Source organism: Callithrix jacchus, chromosome 3 (genome assembly GCF_049354715.1).
Source record: "Callithrix jacchus isolate 240 chromosome 3, calJac240_pri, whole genome shotgun sequence".
NCBI lineage: Eukaryota > Metazoa > Chordata > Mammalia > Primates > Cebidae > Callithrix > Callithrix jacchus.
Window position 1 is genome coordinate 55,781,061 of NC_133504.1, and position 22,088 is coordinate 55,803,148.

Sequence of the window (22,088 nt, forward strand, 5' to 3'; positions counted from 1 at the left end):
TCACCCGGGAACTTGTTAGAAATGCATATTTTGGGGCCCTACCCCAGATCTACTGAACCAGAAGCTTTGTGGCAGGACCGATGAGTCTGAGTTTTTTAAAACTAAAGACTTTATAGCAACGGCCCTATGTATTCCAGAAGTAGCATGGAAAAACCTCGATACCAAACCACCTTACCCTTGGCCTTAGGACAGGTAATCAGGGAGCTCTCAGCAGTTCTTCCAGCAAACGGGAGGCACATACATTTGCTATATGTAACTCTCAGGAAGTTATTCCTGTGCTCATAGGTCAAGGGGTCGCTTCCCCTTTTCTCCCCACCTAGATCGAATCGTCCCTTGAGGCTGAATTTGAGACCCGGCAGGGGTCGCTGCTGCCCATAAAGAGAGACCAAGGGAGCGTGGCAAGAGAAGCCCAGGAGCTTTGACATCACACTAAGCTCCTCCTTGCACGCACACATTATACACACACACACAAACATACAGACACACACACGGACTGCGTACTCCGCTCTGCCCGTTCGTTCCCACTGCCGCCCGCCCGCGGCAAGTGTGTGCCCCGGCGCAGCCACCGGCGAGGCCAGGAGCGCAGCGCCCACAGCCCGACGGAACCGGCGCGCGGCGGCCGCGGCTGCAGCCGGACCTGCGCGCCCCAGCGCTCGGTGGCGGCGGCCGGGACACCCTCGGCAGCACCCCGCACCGCAGCGCCCAAGACTGCGAGCAACCGTGCCCACCCCCGTCGGGACTGGAGGGCGCAGGGCCGCCACCCTGCAAGTTCCTGGGCTCCCGGCCACCCTTATGAGAGAAGGCGAAGCCGGGCGAAGGAACCGGACGCTCGGCAGCAGGACTCCTCCGCAAGCCCCGCGGACCCCCTCCTCCCGCGCCCCCCGAGCGCCCAAGAAGCAAAATGCAACCTCCGCGCTCCGGCTGAGAGGGAAAGGGACAGGCACCATCCGCTCGCCCGGAATCCGGTCCCCGCGGCGGCTGCGCGTCCGGGCCGCTGCCCCTCGGGCCCGGGAGTGAGCAGCAGCAGGAGGAGGAGAGGCGGCCGGCCCGGGGTTGGCCGGGGCTGGGGAGGAGGGACGGGGCGGAGGGAGGGCGCGGGGGGCGGGGAGGGGGCCCCGGCGGATAAAGATGGCAATGTCTCTCATCCAAGCGTGCTGCAGTCTGGCTCTCTCAACATGGCTGCTTTCCTTTTGTTTCGTGCATCTGCTCTGCCTGGACTTCACCGTGGCCGAGAAGGAGGAATGGTACACCGCCTTCGTGAACATCACCTACGCCGAGCCTGCGCCGGACCCCGGGGCCGGGGCAGCGGGCGGCGGCGGCGCGGAGCTGCACACGGAGAAGACGGAGTGCGGACGCTACGGGGAGCACTCGCCCAAGCAGGACGCCCGCGGGGAGGTGGTTATGGCCAGCTCGGCCCACGACCGCCTGGCCTGCGACCCCAACACCAAGTTCGCCGCCCCGACCCACGGCAAGAACTGGATAGCCCTCATCCCCAAGGGCAACTGCACGTACAGGGATAAGATCCGGAACGCGTTCCTGCAGAACGCCTCCGCTGTGGTCATCTTCAACGTGGGCTCCAACACCAACGAGACCATCACCATGCCCCACGCGGGTGAGTGGCCCCGCGGGCGCGGGGGAGGGGAGCCGGCGGGGACGGAGGTGCCTAGAAGGATCCAGCGTCTGCCTCCCGGCTACTTCTGGGAAGTCCGTGGGGCGCGGAAGACGCGTCTGGGTTCCCTGGAGCGATTAAGTTTGGCTCCGCGTCACTTACGGGGCTTACAAAGAGGAGAAGATGAGCTGTTTGGTGGGAGAGAGAGGCTGCCAGAGAGCTTGGCAAAGCGCCGCTTGGACGAGGGCTCAACGTGGCGGGCTAACTTTTCCAAGGGGGACCTGGAAGGTGGGATTTGGAGGGCAGGGCTCAGCTATTTATTGTAGTTTCTAGGTTAGTGACCGGCCCAGCACTTGTTTGGAACCGGTAGATCTGATAACTCAGTACTGCTCTTGGGTCTGCCCATCAGGTATATCCCTGATGCAGGCGTTCCTGAATATCAGGAGAGGGGTAGGGTTACCAACTTTGCAGCTCACCACCGCGAACTTGTTTCTTCAAGTCAGGTTTCAGCTCTTCGACGGCGAGTTCCCCCTTCCGGGTTTTACGCTCTTCATTCATCATATTTAAAGTACTATGTTCTGCCAGGCTGTCATCCAGAGAAACTGACAGGTGGCCACGATGGTAAATAACAATCCTCAACAAGCCAAGAAGAGTGTGATGGCCCTAACGTTGTAACTACTTTTCTAGTTATTGCATTGTCCTTTGCCGGATTGGGAAGTTAAATATGCTGCAGGTTTTCTCTGGCTGGAACGGAGGGTTTTCAGGCTAGGAAGAGTAAGTTTTTGTTAATGATCGCAGGTACCAGCACTAGAAATGCATTACTGTCCCAAAACTTAATAATGCATATGTCTGACATAAGCAATGTTTCCCTGATGGTAGGAACCGCTCTCCCCCCGCAAAACAAAAGCCATCCCCAGGCTTGTTAACATAAGTCCATAAGCCACTAGTTTTAGCAGACTAGCCTCCTTATGTCAGGGCTTGCTGCTTGTATTTATGTGTCTGAGAAGTGGGCCCTCCTTCCCCAGAGGGGTTTTTGAGCTGAGACTGTGGCAGCCAGTGCCCAGGAGGGGAGAAAAATGACAGATGCATTTTCAGAGTGGAGTCTCCTAGTCAAAAGTATTGTTTTCTTTAAAAACCAGATTTGACTAAATAGTTACGCTGCTGAAATGGAACACCAAGCTCTGGCTACTTTTGCACGAGTGTTCTCTTTGGGGACAAGTTTCCATTCAGAGAGCTCATGTCACCTATTAGTGAAATATTCAGTTGGTTTGCCTCCAGTAATCAACACCAGCTGTTTTAGTCAGGGAAATTTGTCAACCTTACAAACAGGTGGGGAGGGGAAATGTTCCAGACTTCTAAAACACAGGCAAGAAAAATGCAGTGTGTTAATTAATGAAGAGGAGGAGAGGCAGTTACTTTCTTAGAAAAGTTACCATACAGCATTTTCAGAATATTCGATATATTTTTTTGAGCGTGACAATTTTCTAAGGGAAAAGATGGTACTCTAACCTTGAATCGTAAGAGCACTACTGAAACTTTCATATTCAAGGATGTGAAGGGCCGTGGAAAGCACTTTAAGTCATGTAAAGTATCTTCAGATAAACATGTTACTTAATATTTCAAACCTCAATGGAAGTGGGTGAAGGAGGCTTTTGTTGTTTCTCTTTAAACTCCAAGAAGATTGTTAGCTGACTTTGTGAGATTCTTTCTTTCTCTGTGCATATGCATGGAATCTTAAACTCAGCTGCTTTGAACATAAAGTAAGAGGCATCATTTGTTCCTCTCTAAAAAGGTTCTCTAGAACTGCCAACATATTGGATCAATTAATGGCTTGCTTATTTTTAAAGAAAGCAGATTTCCCACACAAATGATGCTTGATTAAGACAGTGGGAGTAGAAGGCTTAGTAATACTGTAGTTTGAAAGTTAAAGGCAAAAAAAAATTGGAAATTCTGTATTATCTAATTGTTCAGTTTCCAAAAATGTATTACTGTTGTATCTGGCAAAACCCAGAAAGCTCCATATTATCTTCTGACATTTTGCCACATTAGGAGACTCACTTTAGTCAGAGGTTAGCACTGATTTCTGCTAGAGTGTCATTATAGGCAGATGCGTGTCAGGGTAGCATGGTAAACCCTGACTATACTCTGAAATTTGTCTGCCTAAATCTCAAACACTGCCAGCACTTAACTGGCTGTCAGTGCCTTGCATGTAGCTCCAGATCTTGAAAGCTTTATCTAGTTGAATTTGAGGTCAGATTTCTAAATTCAGTTTGGGAAACTGCACATTTTAGATGCTAATTAAATATTTTTATTTTGTGAACTTGAGTTACAATACCAGAGAATCTTCATATTTGTAAACTTTAAAATTCAGTTTTTAAAAATTTTTTTTTAAAATGCAAAAGCTGATGATGCATCACCTTTCCCCTAGATCCTTTATTTTTGGAGCTGATAGATTTTAAGTGAGGAGAAAGTCTGGATTTAGAGTTATACAACCTATTGTTTAACATCTATGCATTTGCGTATCTTGAAATTCAATTAAATAGTAATTGTTTTCTTTTTTTCACATACCTTTTCTGTTTTCTTTTTCTTTTCCTGCTTAAATAATGTTGAATTTCTTCCACTTATGTAACTATGACTTCTCATTCAAAAGGGCACAGCTTCTCCTGGGATAGACCAGTAGGTTTACTTCATAACAAGTCTCTCTCCCCTCCCCCAAGTATAACAGCTTTATTGAAATATAAACATATTCTGCAGTTCATTCATTTAAAGTATATATTTCAATGGCTTTTAGTGTATTGATGGAGTTGTGCAGCCATCATCACTATCTAGTTCTGAAAAGAAACCCTTGTACTTCCCCATTATTCTCCAACTCCCCATTATTCCCCAACTCCTAGTCACTCGCCATTATTTCCCAACTCCCAGCCCTAGGCTAATCTACATTCTGTCTTTATGTATTTAAATGCATACTCTGTACATTTCATGTAAATGGAATCATATAATATGTGGATTTCTGTGATTAGTTTCTTTGATTTAGCATAATCTTTCCAAGGTTCATCAAGGTTGCAGCATGTGTCAGTACTTTTTATTGCTGAATAATATTTCCTTGTATGGATATATCACATTTTGGTATCTATTCATCAGTAGTTGGAAAATTAATGTTGTTTCTACTTTTTGATTGTTACAAATAATAGTGCTATGAATGTTTATATACGAATTTTTGTATGGACATTTCTCTTGATTATATACCTAGGAGTAAAACTTCTGAGTCATATGGCAACTCTATGGTTTAATCTTTTGAGGTCCTTCTAGACTGTTTTCCAAAGCAACTGCATCATTTCACATTCCCACCAGCAGTGATTGAGGGTTCTAATTTCTCCACAGCCTCATCAACATTCATTATTATTTTTTTTATTTTGCCCATTCAAGTGGATGTGAAGTGGTCTTCATTTTGTTTTAAATTTTCATTTCCCTGATGACTGTTACTTTTTAAAACATATTCTTAATTCTTTTTTCTGCTTTTCATTTTATTCCCTTTTCCCTTATGCCAACCACTATTGATTATTTTCCAGACTTTCTTTTTTTTTTAAATTTTTTATTGGATTTTAGGTTTTGGGGTACATGAGCAGAGCATGCAAGACAGTTGCGTAGGTACGCACATGGCAGTGTGCTTTGCTTTGCTTCTCCCCTTCACCCCTATTTGGCATTTCTCCCCAGGCTATCCCTCCCCACCTCCCCCTCCCACTGGCCCTCCCCTTTTCCCCCCAATAGACCCCAGTGTTTAGTACTCCCCTTTCTGTGTCCATGTGTTCTCATTTTTCATCACCCGCCTATGAGTGAGAATATGCGGTGTTTCATTTTCTGTTCTTGTCAGTTTGCTGAGGATGATGTTCTCCAGATTCATCCATGTCCCTACAAATGACACAAACTCATCATTTCTGATTGCTACATAATATTCCATGGTGTATATGTGCCACATTTTTCCAATCCAGTCTATTATCAATGGGCATTTGGGTTGATTCCAGGTCTTTGCTATTGTAAACAGTGCTGCAATGAACATTCGTGTACATGTGTCCTTATAGTTTGACCCAGCAATCCCATTACTGGATATATATCCAAAAGACTATAAATCAGACTTTCAACTCATACACTTTTATCCTAGGAAAGAGAGAGAGTGATTAATAGAGAAAATCTGCTTCTCTCACTTTTTTTTTTAAAAAGCCTATGGACCAGAGATTTATATGTCCTTTATTAAGGGATGTTAGGCCATATCTTTAGTGCAAGAGCACCAAGAAGGCCATGCAAAAAGCTGTACAGAAATGCATCTTCCAACTAGTAAAAGCCCCAGAAGTGAACTTTCAGGTATGGGCAGAGGCAGTAAGACCCAAATTAATCTCCTCAAAGCTGGTCTGATGCCTGCCTCTGAACCTTCTTTCAGTGTACTCTGAGGAAAATGATATTAGAAATTTCTAGAGGCAGTTTAGAGCACTGATTAATTAGGAGTGTATCCTCTCGAGCCAACCGCTTGGATTTGTGTCCTGGTGGCACTACTTTGTCACTGTGTATCTTTGTGCAAGTTACTCAACCTCCCAGGGCTTAGGTTTCCTCATCTGTGAAGTGGTGGATAACACCATCTACCTCGGTTGCTTGTTACGTAAATTTGATAGACTAATGCATGTACAATGGTTAAATCTGTAGCTGGCACAAAGCAGTCAATAAACGTTAACCCTTCTAAGCACTAAACTCAGTGATACACCATGACATGAAGGAGCTGTGAACTGGATCATCATATCTCTCAGGCTCACTGAGTCCCTGGCAGCCAGCTGTAGGAAAGAACTCCTTATTTACCCTTTCATACTGAAGAGGCCAGAGCAGTTGTGCCAATTTGTGGCTTAGCGAATTGAAACAGGCTGTTTCAGCTCCCTCTGATTGATGAACACTTAAGATTCTCCTGTTGCATTTGTACTTTCTTTTGGCTTAAATTGAAATCTCATCATAGCAAGGGCATGTGTGATAAACATGGTAGTCTGTGTGTAGGCTATTTGTGACTGAGTTGTGATATTGAGGAAATGGTATGTTGTTGTTGTTTTCCTTTTAAAGAGAGTATGTTTGATATCTTTCTGTTTGTCTATTGCTAGTATGTAGTTAACAGGAAATTACACATCTAGCTGTCTAGGAGGAACTTTTGAGAGACTAGATCCTTAACAGCAACTTGGAGATGGAGGAAGGGAGGAAATGGTTTCAGTAACTCTGGAGAACATGTTTGGTCCTTGGAAAGGAGGAGCCTAGGATGGAGTATATCTATGTATTCTAGACTTCTCCAAGATTGGAAGCAAACAGTAGTAGATCTGCTGAGGTTCTTCCTCCATAGGTGGGTGCTCAGCATTTAATTTATGGATTCATGCTACCTTTATGGCCATTACTTTGATTGCTGAAGTCTACCTTTGCCTTAAACTCTGTAAAGGACCTAGCTGCTTTAATTTAATAAAGTTTTTTTAAGGACTCATTTTTCTAGAATATTTATGTGTACTTTTGCTTTACATTTTTCTTTAAGTGATAAGATCAGCTCTCTTTATTTTAGCATGTTGGGGTTGGGGAGTAATAACATTGACAAATTACTCTGTGCCAGGCATGTTCTAAGCATTTTATGTATATATAAATTTAATTCTCACATCAACACTGTGAAATAGTTACCCTTATTGTCTCTGATGGATCAGGAAACTGAGGCAAACTGTGTAACTTGATCACACTGGCAGTAAGTGGTAGAGCTCGGCTTGCAACCCAGGCAGTCTGTGTGCTGGTCTCTGCTTAGAGCTACAGCTCTGTATACCCTCTCAGCTTGAAAGGGTATTCTGAAGGCTAGATGTGGGTAGTGATTACTTAATCATAGATACAGGAAGAGATCTAAGGCTGATTTTCTGTTTCAGAATATGTTAACAGATGCACTGTTGACTTGCAGGAATGCATCTCAATTATGTAATGGGAGAATGGGTCCTTATGTTTGGGACTTGTCTCTTCTAGACCTCCCTCTGATTCACCATTTGACTTCAAGTCAGTCACTTTTTCTGTTCTCACCCTCAGTTTTCTTACTTACAAAGAGCAAGGTTTGATTTAGTTGACCACTAAGAGGTATTTCAACTCTAAAATTTATTCTTTATATATTTAAAACTTAGAATACTTTGAGTAAAATTCCCAGTTTCTGGCTTCTTGATCAGAAAACCCAGTAACTCAGGACTGCATTCCCCCATGGCAAGGGTAGCTGGAACTGAGCAGTGGCTGGCTGTTCCGATGTGCCCTCTAGTTGGTCCAAGTCTCCATCACTTTTTACCATCAGGCTCTTGGCCTGCTGTGTTCGTTTGTGTTTCCCATCTCAACCCCGAGTTCACAGTGTTTGGGACTCCATCTTTATGGAGCCAAACTAGGGGTAATGAGGAGGAGTTACAGAAAACAGACTTGGTTCAGCAAAGGAAAAACAAATTCATTAGAAGTGTTTAGAAATGGAAGAGGTTTCCTTGAAAGGGTAAGCTTTCTCTGGCATTGAGATTAAAACTGAATGGGGACATTGTAGAATTTCTGATCCCAGGATTTATGAATGGACTTCCAGGGGTGACGGCTTTAAGGGCCTTCCCAAGCCTTGAGAGTATGTTATTCTCTCTCATTTAGGTATTTAAGAAACATATTTGTTAAGAGCCTCAGTTCCCACTTCATTTTTCTCATTAGATACATACAGTCTAGCTATCATTTATGCTTGATCTTGATCTTCCCTGCCAAAATAATCTCACCTTCTCACTTCGTATGCATGTATTTGTGTGTGTATTTATTTATTTTGCACTAAACTGTAACTCTTCATGGGTCTACTAGCAGAAATTCCAATAGTCAGAAATTCTACACTCTGTTATTAAAAACCATAATTCATCTAAGTGTTAAATAACATTCTTGGCAGTTTAGCTTAAGATGACCTGGGGGTATGACTTGTTTATGTATTTTAGGTCATAGAAATACATATCTAGAGGATTTGGAAGAAAACTTACCTCTGTCTTCTAATCTTTAATAAGAATTCAATCATCATCTCTCCTACTGGCTCTCTTAAAAATCTCCTGGCTTCTCAAAAAGGAAGTAATTTTATAACCATGAAATCTGGAAAGGTCCAGAAAGGACCTGAAGCTTTTTATTTATAGCTCATTCTTCTAGTTTTCAGAAAGCGGTGATTGTGCCTCTAATATGAAGTTAATTTGTTTAGAAACCAATCTCAGCTTTTGAAAAGTTAACCATTATTCTTGCTTAACCATTATTGCTGCATTTCTGGCCATTAAGCATAGCATATAAAGAATTTAATATTTTGATAGTCTGGAAAGTCTTCCATTTATCCCTATATTTCATCTCATATATACTGTAAGGAACATTTTACTTGTTGCTGAGAGATGGAAATGATGTTGGTGTTGTGTATTTGATAGATGCTAAATTTAAATTGAAGTTCAAATCCTATGCAGATTATCTTAGCTCTTGAGGGTTTTGGTGGTAATATAAAACCCAGAGAAACAAAGCAACGTTGTGCCATGTAATTCTTCTATTAAGTTGCAATTTACAGTGGTTTTATTAAATAGAAACCCTGTCTACAGGTATAATATGACCTTTACTCTTATATTAAACTTTGAGGTATTCATCACTTGGCAGTTTAATGTATGGTAGGATAAATGTACTTTGTATATTGAAGCCAAAATATTAATGACCATGGTTAGATCTAGGTCTCATTTTTCCATAGTAAAAGAGGAAAATTACATTTGTTTTACCATTTCACATTTGTGGTTATAAATTGCTTTCTATAAGTAGTCTTCACTTTTTTACTTTGCCCATTCCATAAAATATAGTGTTATTTAGAAAAAGATTTTTACTGGAGGTAAACATCATTGGTCAGAAAATTTAAGCTTATGCATTGGCATGTTAGGTGTTTTCATAGTCAGTTTGTGAATATATATTTCATATTAGAGATTTTAAAAAAATATTTTGGAAATAATTCTCTACTAAATGTATAGTTTATTCATGTCTTTTTTTAGTCAGACAGATAAGAATACATATATTAGGTAAGAAGGATTATCAGGAAATGTTTTGTTTCTTAACCATTTCAATCTGGAGTCTCTATTATAAATGGCTTTTTATGGGTAGTGTCCACTTACACACTATTGAGAACACCAAGATTGGAAGTTTTTTGGAGAGACTGTCAGTAGACAAATACAAAGGCCTTTTTCCTCCCTTTTCTCTTTTCTGTTCCCCACTGTCTCAGCAGGTATTCATCTGGACCATTCTGTAGCCATGCATTGATGAAACCCACATCAAAAATGTAATTCCAAATGACTCAAAGAAGAGTGGAAGAGGAAAGATATTTTCCCCTTCATTTATGGGGGAAGATGCATGGGATGTTCTTTCATCCAGAAATCCACAGAGCTGGCTGCCTCTTCAGCTCTCTTTACTAATGTGATCTTATCAGGAAGGCACTGCCAGGCCACTCTTCTCTGAACTAGCAGCAGCCTCCTCCTCCTGGTCCCCAGCACATACCGGGACCCTCCCGGCTGCATGTTACCTACCCTTAGCGTATTTACTGTCTCCTCTCACCACAGTGCAAGGGCCAGGCCAGGTGTCAGGGCCCGGCATCAGTAAGTGGTAGACTTGTTGGGAGTAAGAAGAATTTACTGACAGCAGTATAAGTTTGAAAAGAAAAGTTTTAGTAGACAGAAATTACCTGCATAAGCAGCAGAAAAGTGCAGCAGGGGGCTGCAGCGGGGGTCTTCAGCCAGAGAGGACAGAACACACCACAGTGGGCTTTTCCTTAAGGGTATTTATGGACCTTAAAGGGGGAGCTGAAGGGTAATTTGGTCCATATTAGCCATGTAGGTCCTGATAAATGATCACATTTGTAGACATTTTGGTGCCTTGATGTCAGCAAGGGTTGCACAATAAGTTTCTATATGCATGCATTCCAGAGATGTATAGAAATTCTAGTTACTTATACATTTTTTTGGAAGGAAATCTGGAACCAGATGCTGGCTTTACATAATAGGGAAGTTTAATTACTTCTGAATTCCTTAGATAAGTAGTTTTGTCTTTGGATGGACTGCTTGATGGTTACCAGGTGATCTTTGCTCTTCTCAGTAAGTGCCGCAAGAGTAGGGCATTTAGACAATTTTTTTGGTCCATAGTTAAGTTCCCAAGCCTGGAGCAGTCCCTGGCACACAGAAAGTGCTCAGTACCTATTGCCAAATAACCTGGAAACTGGGAAGATGGACTATGTTGACATGTTCACTCTAATTTCATAAAAACTATGATTCTATGCCATTAAATATTTTTCTTGGCATTTAACTCATAAAGTAGGGGGAGTTTTAATTTGACTCTCCCATTACAAATGTTTATTCATTTTGTGGAATGTGGCATGAAGTGGGTGCCTGGTTTCTGTTCTTGGTCGAAGGGGGAAAAAGGCATCCTAGTAATAAGCAGAAGGCCATAGAGTGTCAAAAAAGTTTGCAACCAAATACAATTCTGTGCATGTGTTTACTGTCCTGCAGCTTTAAATATGTATTATAAAACCCTTGTCTTATTTTAAATGGAATACATGTGCTATATAGAAACATTTGAAAATACAGGCCATTTAAAAAGAGATAGTGAGAACCATCCACACTCTAATATTTTTTCATTACATTTACTTTTATCAAATGGGTAATATATTTCTGGTATGTTGTTGTAGCTTTTAAAAATTTAATTATAAATTTTGAAATTTCCTTAGTTCTTCCAAGATATTTCTGTGTTGTTTCCACTTTTCTCTTGCATAAACAGTGCTGCAGTAAACATTCACATGTAGCTAAACATGAATGTTTATCTATGAATACTTCCTTAGGTCAAGTTCCAGAGTATGAGATTGGTCAGAGGCTATTAGTCTGTAGCTGTAGAGCGGTTGTTTCTTTTTTAGTAGCCTGCATGGTGAAGTCTTCAAATGTCTGCTCACTCAGGAGCATGGTGCTCCTTTGAAGGAGAAAAAAAACGTCTGTTGGAAATTGGCGGTCCTGCTGCTGTGGGGTCCTGTCACAGCTTTTAGCATCACTTTGCTCCAAGCTACACTATTTTGGCAGCTGAGGCAAGACACTGAAGGTGGCGAATCAGGAGAAATGAAGCCTCAGAGATAGATTCATCACGATTACAGATGGTGAAACTCCACCTCCTCCCTTACACTCCTCTGTGTCTGGGGGATGCTGAATGCAAATTGGACCAGCAGTTAGGAAACTTGGGTTTCACTGTGGCTTTCCCTCAAATTGGCTTTTCCGTTGGCAAGTCACTTCCCTCCTCTGGGGCTCATTTTCTTTCATTTGAAAATGGTGAGCAGGAGGCTCCTGGAGGGAAACTTGGTTGAGATCAGTGATCTCCACCCTGAATGCATATTGTGATCACCTGGGGAGTTTAAAAGTTATGGCTGCCCAGATCCCACCTGCAGAGATTCTGATGTAAGTGGTCTGTTGCAGGGAGGGGACTCCCCATATGTTTCTAGAGTGCACTCAGGGCTGACAGCCACTATGTGGGATGAATCTGAAATCTCCCTCAAGTTCTTATACTATGTGGTTCTTTATTGACTATTTAAAGAAATAGTGTTTTTCCTTTGAAGGTATCAAAGTCCTATGTAAATAAAACTTAACTTTCTTAATTTCCCAAGAACTATAACGATTGAAATTATCAGGGTATATACAGTATTGCTTAAATCATGAATTAGTGATTCAATGATACAATAACTGGGTTTTGGTGACCAGCAAGAAGGCAAACAGCAAGTACAGGAAAGCAGTCAAGAAGGATATGATAATGAGTCAGAAATGATTAGATCTTGTAATTAGATTAGGTGAATTTTCATCTATGTGCTAAATGTTCATTTTTATAAGAGTTGTCCTCCAAGCTTTAGAGGTAGAGACACTGTGCTGTTTTTACCAAGTAGGAAGTACCCTCTTTGTGGTTATCATTACCCAGTTTGGGAGACAGAATAGAGTAATGGTGAAAAAGAAGATTCTGGTGCACAGTTGACCCAGTTCTGAGCCCTGATACAGTCACTTGTCTAGGAAGACAGAAAGCAGCATAGGGTGGAGATAGCAATCAGAAGTCATTCCCTTGGTGAGGATAAGCTTCCACTGTTCTAGGAAGAACTGCAAGTCCTGCTGGGCAGAGAGGGTCTGGGAGCTCAGGAAGCAAGTGTTTGGGCTTTGGAGCCCTTGCCTGTAAAGTGAGCCTCCTATGCTATCCATCAGAACTGTTGTGTGTGACTTCTTACATTATATAATGCAGTAAAGGGGTGACTCTGAGCATTTAATACATAACTATAATTGTTGTCCACAGAAACACACACTGAATCTGATCACATCTTATCACCATTGTTGTCACCAACTGAGTCCAAGCTATCATGAGCTCTTGCCTGGACTGCCACTGTCGCCACCCGCTGGTGTCCAGCTTCCCTTTCTGCCCCCCTGCCATTTGCTGCCCATAGAGCAAACAGAATGAACTTTTGAAAATATAAATTAAAGGCAATCACTTCTCTGCTCAAATCTTCCAGGGGTCTCCCATCATACTTGGAACCAAGTTAAAGTTCTTACCATTGTCCTCAGAGACCTCCATGGCTGGGCCCCAGCCCCCTATTCAGCCCCTTTCCTAATGCACTTGCCACACTCACTCCTTCACAGCCCATCATGCCTTCTTGCTGGTCCTCAAATGTTCCCAGTCCAAGACCTTTGGAAAACAATTTTTCCAGATTTTTAAAAAATAGCTATTTATTCACATAGCAAACCATCATTTAAACATCTTTTTATGCTTTTAGAATGATTCCCAAACAAGAATGTCTAGTAGCCATTTATCTATTTCTCTCATATTTAACCAATTTATTAATTTTAAGTTCAGTTTGCTATTATGCTACCTGTACTCCAAGAGAAATATCTTCCAGCATAGTACAATTTGGCAGTGTTTTAGAATCACGGAGTTTTATTGCTCAAGTGAGTAGGAAGAGTAGCCAGTCCTCACCCTCTATTTTTTTTTGGATTCTCCCTAGATATTCATATCGCTCACCCTTTTCCATCATCATCACCTTTGCCCCCTTCATCAGAGAGTTTTCTCTGGCCACTGTGAATATATTTCATCTGCTGTTCATTCTGTCTTCTCTTATTCTCCCTTATTTTTCTTATCACTACTTGAAATTTCTATATAATTTTATTTGTTAATTTACTCCATTATTGTCTGTCTCCAGTGTGGGAATGTAAACTCCATGAGGGCATGCTTCTTGTCTTCTTAACAGCTGTATTTATAGAGCCTGGCATAGAAAAGGGATCCAGTGCATAGCTATTGAAAATATGAGTGAACAATAGAATATGTACTATCCATAATTCTCAGATGTACTGCTTACTTAAGAAATGGAGTAATGAATTTATATTATATACACTTTATCTGCCTTATGTTGAAGGCATTGAAGGCGAGATTTAATTTGAATACTTAGAAACTTGATTCTATACACTGTGCATAGCAGAGATATTCTGGCTGGGACTGCAGTAAGAGATTCATATACTCTCTAACCTGACATTATAACCCCTGATAAGGTACCTTCTGTTAGGCCCTTACCAGCTGCTGAGAAGACAGAAGTAAGACAAACATGGTGCCCTGTGTCCTAAATCCTTGTGCTTCTCCTTAGGGATGGTGGGAGGCCTGGTGTAGGAAGCCAGTTATTATTTTCTGAGGTCTTTATTATCATGCCAGTGTTTCTGAGGAAGCCTTGATGCTGCTGCCTACCTGTGAGTATTTACATGCAGGTGTTTTGCTTTGGAGAAGCTTTCTTTTGGATGTCTGCAGGGTGACTTTTTATAGATAATGGAATAGATATGTCCTTTGGAGTCAGCTGTTATCAAACACAGAAAGTAATCTGAAAAAAGTAGCTGAGCATAGTGCTGTGGGATTGGGCACGCAGTAGACGAGATGCCTTCAGGGGCCCTGACTGTTGCTAGAAGGAATTGTATAGTGTGGTAGTAAATCCTACCCATCTAGATGTGTTGTGTGAATCTGTCTCTGTGTACATACATGGCTTCATTCCAGAAGAATTTGAAAATCAGTGGAGCAGGAAGAAGGATGTCAGGATTCCTCTAAATGAAGGAAATACCAAATTACAAATGACCAGTGAGGTAGATCAGGTTGTGACCTTTTGGGCAATGAGAGAAATCCCAAGTTTTCTCTTTAAATAATAAAAAAAGTGGCATTAGTTAAAAGTGGCATTCGCCTTTTGTTATACTAATTGAAGCATGCTCCAGAATGAATTTGATCTCCTGTGTATGTATGACTGGGTGTGGTGGCTCACACCTGTAATCCCAACACTTTGAGAGGCCTGGGTGAGCAGATCACCTGAGGTCAGGAGTTTGAGAGCAGCCTGGCCAACAAGGCAACCTGTTTCTACTAAAAATATAAAAATTAGCTGGGCATGGTGATGGGTGCCTGTAATCTTAGCTACTTGGAAGGCTGAGGCATGAAAATTACTTGAGATCAGGAGTTGGAGGTTGCAGTGAGCCAAGATTGAGCCTGGGTGACAGAGTGAAATTCTGTCTCAAAAAAACAATAATAATAACAGAAAAATACACAGCTCAAACTTTGCCCCATAATTGGTGAAATGATTTAGCAAATGAAATGGGGCATCACTTTGCAAAGGAATGAAGACCCTGAAATAGGCCATTACCTTGCCTGGCCAGTTTGGTAACCACCTTATTGCTAAAAAGGAATGTTTTGTCATACAGGTAGGCTGACTGGGGCCCAGTGTTTTTAGCATTTTTCTACTGAGTTATGTTACTGGGTAAACCTCAGTCCCAAATTCCATTCATCTTTTTGAGACGTGGGAATTTCTGGTAAAGCAGACATGCTACCCTTCTGTTGATAGTAGGGAGTTTGAACTAGATACCGTCTCAACACCATGGAGTATGTCTTTCAGAGGTATACAGTGTTTGCAGTTATTTGCAGTGCTCCAGACTCAGAAAAACCTGAGAGAGGGTTCTGGGCACAGTGGCTCACACCTGTAATCCCAGCACTTTGGGAGGCTGAGGCAGGCGGATCATGAGGTCAGGAGATTGAGACCATCCTGGCTAACATAATGAAACCCCATCTCTACTAAAAATACAAAAAATTTTCCAGGCGTAGTGATGCGCTCTATAATCCCAGCTACTCAGGAGGCTGAGGCAGGAGAATTGCTTGAACCTGAGAGGTGGAAGTTGAAATAAGCCAAGATCGTGCCACTACACTCCAGCCTGGACGACAGAGCAAGACTCCGTCTCAAAAACAAAACAAAACCAAACAAACCTGAGAGAGAAGGAACCCAAGAACATTCACTTATGTTCAATTTCCAAGGTCATAGGGCAGCAGGGCTCAAATGCAGGTGAGTACGACATAACCTTCTCCAAGTGCCAGTAACTGTTGTCAGAGCAGCCTGCGGATGGTCAAATTTGGACCATGCCTCAGTATTCATGAGTTTGGGGCCATGTAGCACGCCTGACACTAGCTCCCCAGGAAGCAGACCTTGTGTAGCTCTGACAAGAGCCTTAAATGAGATGACCAAATGATACTGGGGGAGCCTGTGAGCAGCCACTGTGAGGGACAGATTGGCCATTCTAACTAGCATTTGAGCTCTGCTTCTCAAACAGTCTATTTTCTCTTCTCTTGGGAGAACACACTACTGGGGAAAAAATTTTTCGTTTTTTAAATAAGCCAAGACATTCTTTCTACAAATCATCCCTTTCAGTCCCAGACTTACCTATTAAATTCATCACCTTACTCACTAGAGGAACTCAGCAAATCTTTGTTGGATGAAATAAGTAATAGAAGGAAGAGAATTACTGTACGGTCTGAACACACAGACTCAAGGCACTGCATTAGGTGTCTTCCATACTTCATTCCTTTCACAGACCCTGTGACTTGGAAACTTGCTAGTTAAAAGCAAAACTGGGATTTTAATCCAGAGCTATTTCTACCACAGCAATGCATTGCTTAATTCTATATTGTGGACATATTCTGAGAAATGTGTCATTAGGCAATTTTATTATTGTATGAACCTCATAGAGTGTTCTAGATGGTATAAATGACATATAACAGGCTACACCATCTACATTTGTTCTAGATGGTATAGCCTGTTGGACATCTAGGATGTAGGTTATAGTGTATTTCTCTTAGGCTACATACCCATGCAGCATGTTTGTACACTGTATATTGTAGGCATTTATACCACATATATAAACATGTCTAAACATAGAAGAATTGCATTAAAAATAGGGTCTAATAAACTATCTGGAAACATTGTTTTCCACAAAATTAACTATAATTTGCCATTATTAGATGTATATTTGCAGCAATGCAGTTATTTGTGTTGCATAAGAAACACTTCTTAGTGTAAGTTATAAATTATTATGGATTTAATTATTTCACTAGTCAAGCCTTGCTACCTATGGCTATAGTAATGCTCTCTCTCTCTCTCTCTATATATATATATACACACACACACACACACACACACACACACACACACTCATACATATATGTATGTATGTATTTTATTTATGTATATATGTATGTGTGTGTGTGTGTGTGTGTATTTTATTATACTTTAAGTTCTGGGATACATGTCCAGAATGTTCAGGTTTGTTACATAGGTATAAAAGTGCCAGGGTGGTTTGCTGCACCTATCAACCTGTCATCTACATTAGATATTTCTTATAATGCTATTTCTCCCCTAGTCCCCCACCCCACAACAGGCCCCAGTATGTGATGTTCCCCTCCCTGTGTCCATGTGTTCTCATTATTCAACTCCCACTTATGAGTGAGAACATGTGGTGTTTGGTTTTCTGATCCTATGTTAGTTTGCTGAGAATGACGGTTCCCAGCTTCATCCATGTCCCTGCAAAAGACATGAACGCATACTTTTTTATGGCTGCATTCTATTCCATGGTGAATATGTGCCACATTTTCTTTAGCCAGTCTTCACTGATGGGCATTTGGGTTGGTTCCGAGTCTTTGCTATTGTGAATAGTGCCGAAATAAACATACGTATGCATGTGTCTTTATAGTAGAATGATTTATAATCCTTTGGGTATATCCCCAGTAATGGGATTGCTGTGTCAAATGATATTTCTGGTTCTACATTCTTGAGGAATGGCTACACTGTCATCCACAATGGTTGAACTAATTTACACTCCTACCAACAGTGTAAAAGTGTTCCTATTTCTCCACATCCTCTCCAGCATCATTGTTCCCTCACTTTTTAATGATTGCCATTCTAACTAGTATGAGATGGTATCTCATTGTGGTTTTGATTTGCATTTCTCTAATGACTTTTTTTTCATATTTTGATTGGCTACATAAATATCTTCTTTTGAGAAGTGCCTGTTCATGTCCTTCACCCACTTTTTGATGGGATTGTTTGTTTTTTTTCTTGTATATTTGTTTAAGTCCCTTGCAGATTCTGGTTATTAGACCTTTGTCAGATGGATTGGCAAAATTTTTTGCCATTCTTTTGGTTGCCTGTTCACTCTGCTGAGAGTTTCTTCTGCTGTGCAGAAGCTCATTAGTTTAATTAGATCCCATTTCTTGCTATTGCTTTGGTGTTTTAGTCATGAAGTTTTTGGCCATGCCTATGTCCTGAATTGTATTGCCTATGTTTTCTTCTAGGGTTTAAATAGCTTTAGGCCTTACACTTAAGTCTTTAATCTATCTTGAATTAGTTTTTGTATAAGGTGTAAGAAAGGGGTTCAGTTCCAGTTTTCTGCATATGGCTAGCCAGTTTTCCCAACACCATTTATTATATAAGTACTCCTTTCCCCATTGCTTGTTTTTGTCAGGTTTATCAAAGATCAGATGATTGTAGATGTGTGGCATTATTTCTGAGGCTTCTGTTCTGTTGCATTGGTCTATATATCTGTTTTGGTACCAGTACCATGCTGTTTTGATTAATGTAGCCTTGTAGTATAGTTTGAAGTCAGATAGCCTGCTACCTTCAGCTTTGTTCTCTTTGTTTAGGATCATCTTGCCTATACAGGCTCTATTTTGGTTTCATATGATTTTTAAAGTAGTTTTTCTTAATTCTGAGAAGAAGGTCAATGGTAGCTTGATGGGAATAGCATTGAATCTATAAATTACTTTGGGCAGTATGGCCATTTTCACATTATTGATTCTTCCTAACCATGAGCATAGAATATTTTCCATCTGTTTGTGTCCTCTCCTATTTTCTTGAGCAGTGGTTTGTAGTTCTCCTTGAAGAGGTTCTTCAAATCCCTTGTAAGTTGTATTCCTAGGTATTTTATTCTCTTTGTAGTAAGTATGAATGGGAGGTCATTCATGATTTGACTCTCTGTCTATTATTGGTATATAGGAATCCTAGTCATTTTTGCACATTGCCTTTGTATTCTGAGACTTTTCTGAAGTTGCTTATCAGCTTAAGGAGATTTTGGGCTGAGAGGATGGGGTTTTCTGAATATACAATCAAGTCATCTGCAAAAAGAGACATTTTGACTTCCTCTTTTCAAAATTTTAATAACCTTAATTTCTTTCTATTGCCTGATTGCCCTGGGCAGAATTTCCTATACTATGTTGAATAGGAGTGGTGAGTGAGGTCATCCTTGTCTTGGGCCAGTTTACAAACGTAATGCTTCCAGCTTTTGCCCTACTGAATATCAATTCAGTAGGATATTGACTGTGGGTTTGTCATAAATAGCTCTTATTATTTTGAGATATGTTCCATTGATACCTAGTTTATTGAGTGTTTTTAGCATGAATGGGTACTGAATTTTGTAGAAGGCCTTTTCTGCATCTATTAAGATAATCACGTTCAACATATGCAAGTCTGTAAACATAATCTACCACATAAACAGAACCAAAGACAAAAACCACATGATTATCTCAATAGATGCAGAGAAGGCCTTCCATAAAATTCAACAGCCCTTTATGCTAAAAACTCTGCATAAACTAGGTTTCGATGGAATGTATCTCAAAATAATAAGAGCTATTTATGACAGATACACAGCCAATACCATACTGAATGGGCAAAAACTGGAAACATTCCCTTTGAAATCTGGCACCCCAGACAAGGATGCCCTCTCTCATCACTGCTATTCAATATAGTACTGGAAGTTCTAGCCAGAGCAATCAGGCAAGAAAAAGAAATAAAGGATCCAATTAGGAAAGGAGGATGCCAAATTGTCTCTATTTGCAGACAACATGATTGTATATTTAGAAGACCCCATAGTGTCAGCCCAAAATCTCCTTAAACTGATAAACAACTTCAGCAAAGTCTCAGGATACAAAATCAATGTGTAGAAATCACAAGCATTCCTATACACCAATAGCAGACAAACAGAGAGCCAAATCAAGAACAAACTCCCATTCACAATTGCTACAAAAAAAATAAAATACCTAGGAATACAACTGACAAACATGTGAAAGACCACTTCAAGGAGAACTGGAAACCACTGCTCAAGGAAATAAGAGAGGACACAAACAGATGGAAAAACTTTCCAGGCTCATGGTTAGGAAGAATCAATAATGTGAAAATGGCCATACTGCCCAAAGTAATTAATAGATTCAATGCTATTCCCATCAAGCTACCAATCAATGACTTTCTTCACAGGACTAGAAAAAACCACCTTAAACTTCGTATGGAACCAAAGAGAGCCTGCATAGCCAAGACAATCCTAAGCAAAAAGAACAAAGCTGGAGGCATCACGCTACCTGTCTTCAGACTATACTACAAGTCTACAGTAATCAAAACAGCATGGTACTGGTACCAAAACAGAGATATAGACCAATGGAACAGAACAGTGACCTCAGAGGCAATACCACACATCTGCAACCATCTGTTCTTTGAGAAACCTGAGAGAAACAAGCAATGGGGAAAGGATTCCCTGTTTAATAAATGGTGTTGGGAAAACTGGCTAGCAATGTGCAGAATGCAGAAACTGGACCCCTTCCTGATACCTTACACTAAAATTAACTCTAGATAGATTAAAGACTTAAACATAAGACCTACCACCATAGAAACCCTAGAAGAAAACCTAGGCAAAACCATTCAGGACATAGGCATAGGCAAGGACTTCATGACTAAAACACCAAAAGCAACGGCAAGAAAAGCCAAAATAGACAAATGGGATCTAATTAAACTCCAGAGCTTTTGCACAGCAAAAGAAACAATCATTAGAGTGAACCAGCAACCAACAGAATGGGAAAAAATTTTTGCAATCTACCCATCTGACAAAGGGCTAATATCCAGAATCTACAAAGAACTAAAACAGATTTACAAGAAAAAAACAAACCCATTCAAGAGTGGGCGAAGGATATGAACAGACACGTTTCAAAAGAAGACATATATGAGGCCAAGAAACATATGAAAAAATGCTTATCATCACTGGTCATCAGAGAAATGCAAGTCAAAACCACATTGAGATACCATCTCACGCCAGTTAGAATGGCAATCATCAAAAAATCTGGAGACAACAGATGCCGGAGAGGATGTGGAGAAACAGGAACACTTTTACACTGTTGGTGGGAGTGTAAATTAGTTCAACCATTGTGGAAGCCAGTGTGGCAATTCCTCAAGGATCTAAAAATAGAAATTTCATTTGACCCAGCAATCCCATTACTGGGTATATATCCAAAGGATTATAAATTGTTCTTTTATAAAGGCACATGCACACGTATGTTCATTGAAGTAGTGTTTACAATAGCAAAGACCTGGAACCAACCCAAATGCTCATCAATGATAGACAGGACAAGGAAAATGTAGCACATACACACCATGGAATACTGTGCAGCCACAAAAAACGAGTTCATGTCCTTTGTAGTGACATGGATGAATCTGGAAACCATCATTCTCAGCAAACTGACATGAGAACAGAAAATCAAATAGTGCATGTTCTCACTCATAGGCAGGTGTTGAACAATGAGAACACATGGACATCATCACTCATGGGAGTCTGTTGAGGGGGGCTAGATGAGAGACAACAGGGGGTGGGGAGGTTGGGGAGGGATAATATGGGGAAAAATGCCAGATATAGGTGACAGCAGAATGGAGGCAGCAAACCACCTTGCCATGTATGTACCTATGCAACAATCCTGCATATCTGCACATGTACCTCAGAACCTAAAGTACAATGATAAAAAAAAAGAAATTAACAGGTGATATTCTAGTTATAGGAATGGGACTGACCAACAGAAATTTAGCCAGGAAAGGAGCTTGTATATATAGCACTGAACACCCTCTGCATAACTGTGTAGCCCATAACCTTGTCTCTGTGCAGGTAAGAAATAAATAAAGCTGACTTGTGATGCTTCTTAAAAAAAAAAAAAAAAAAAGATAATCCTGTGGTGTGATAGATTACGTTTGTGTGATAGATTATGTTTATTGATTTGTGTATGTTGAACCAGCCTTGCATCCTAAGGATGAAGCTGACTTGATCATGGT

General features: G+C 41.1%; 1 protein-coding gene across 1 annotated transcript in view; it reads left to right on the plus strand.

The window, feature by feature from the left end:
- Nucleotides 1-482: 482 nt before the first annotated feature.
- Nucleotides 483-22,088, plus strand: part of RNF150 (ring finger protein 150) — a 287,625-nt gene continuing 266,019 nt past the window's right edge. The window contains exon 1 of the mRNA XM_008992675.5: nucleotides 483-1,612. Coding sequence (XP_008990923.1) covers nucleotides 1,129-1,612 — 484 coding nt within the window. The 5' untranslated portion in view covers nucleotides 483-1,128. The remainder of the gene's footprint in view (nucleotides 1,613-22,088) is intronic.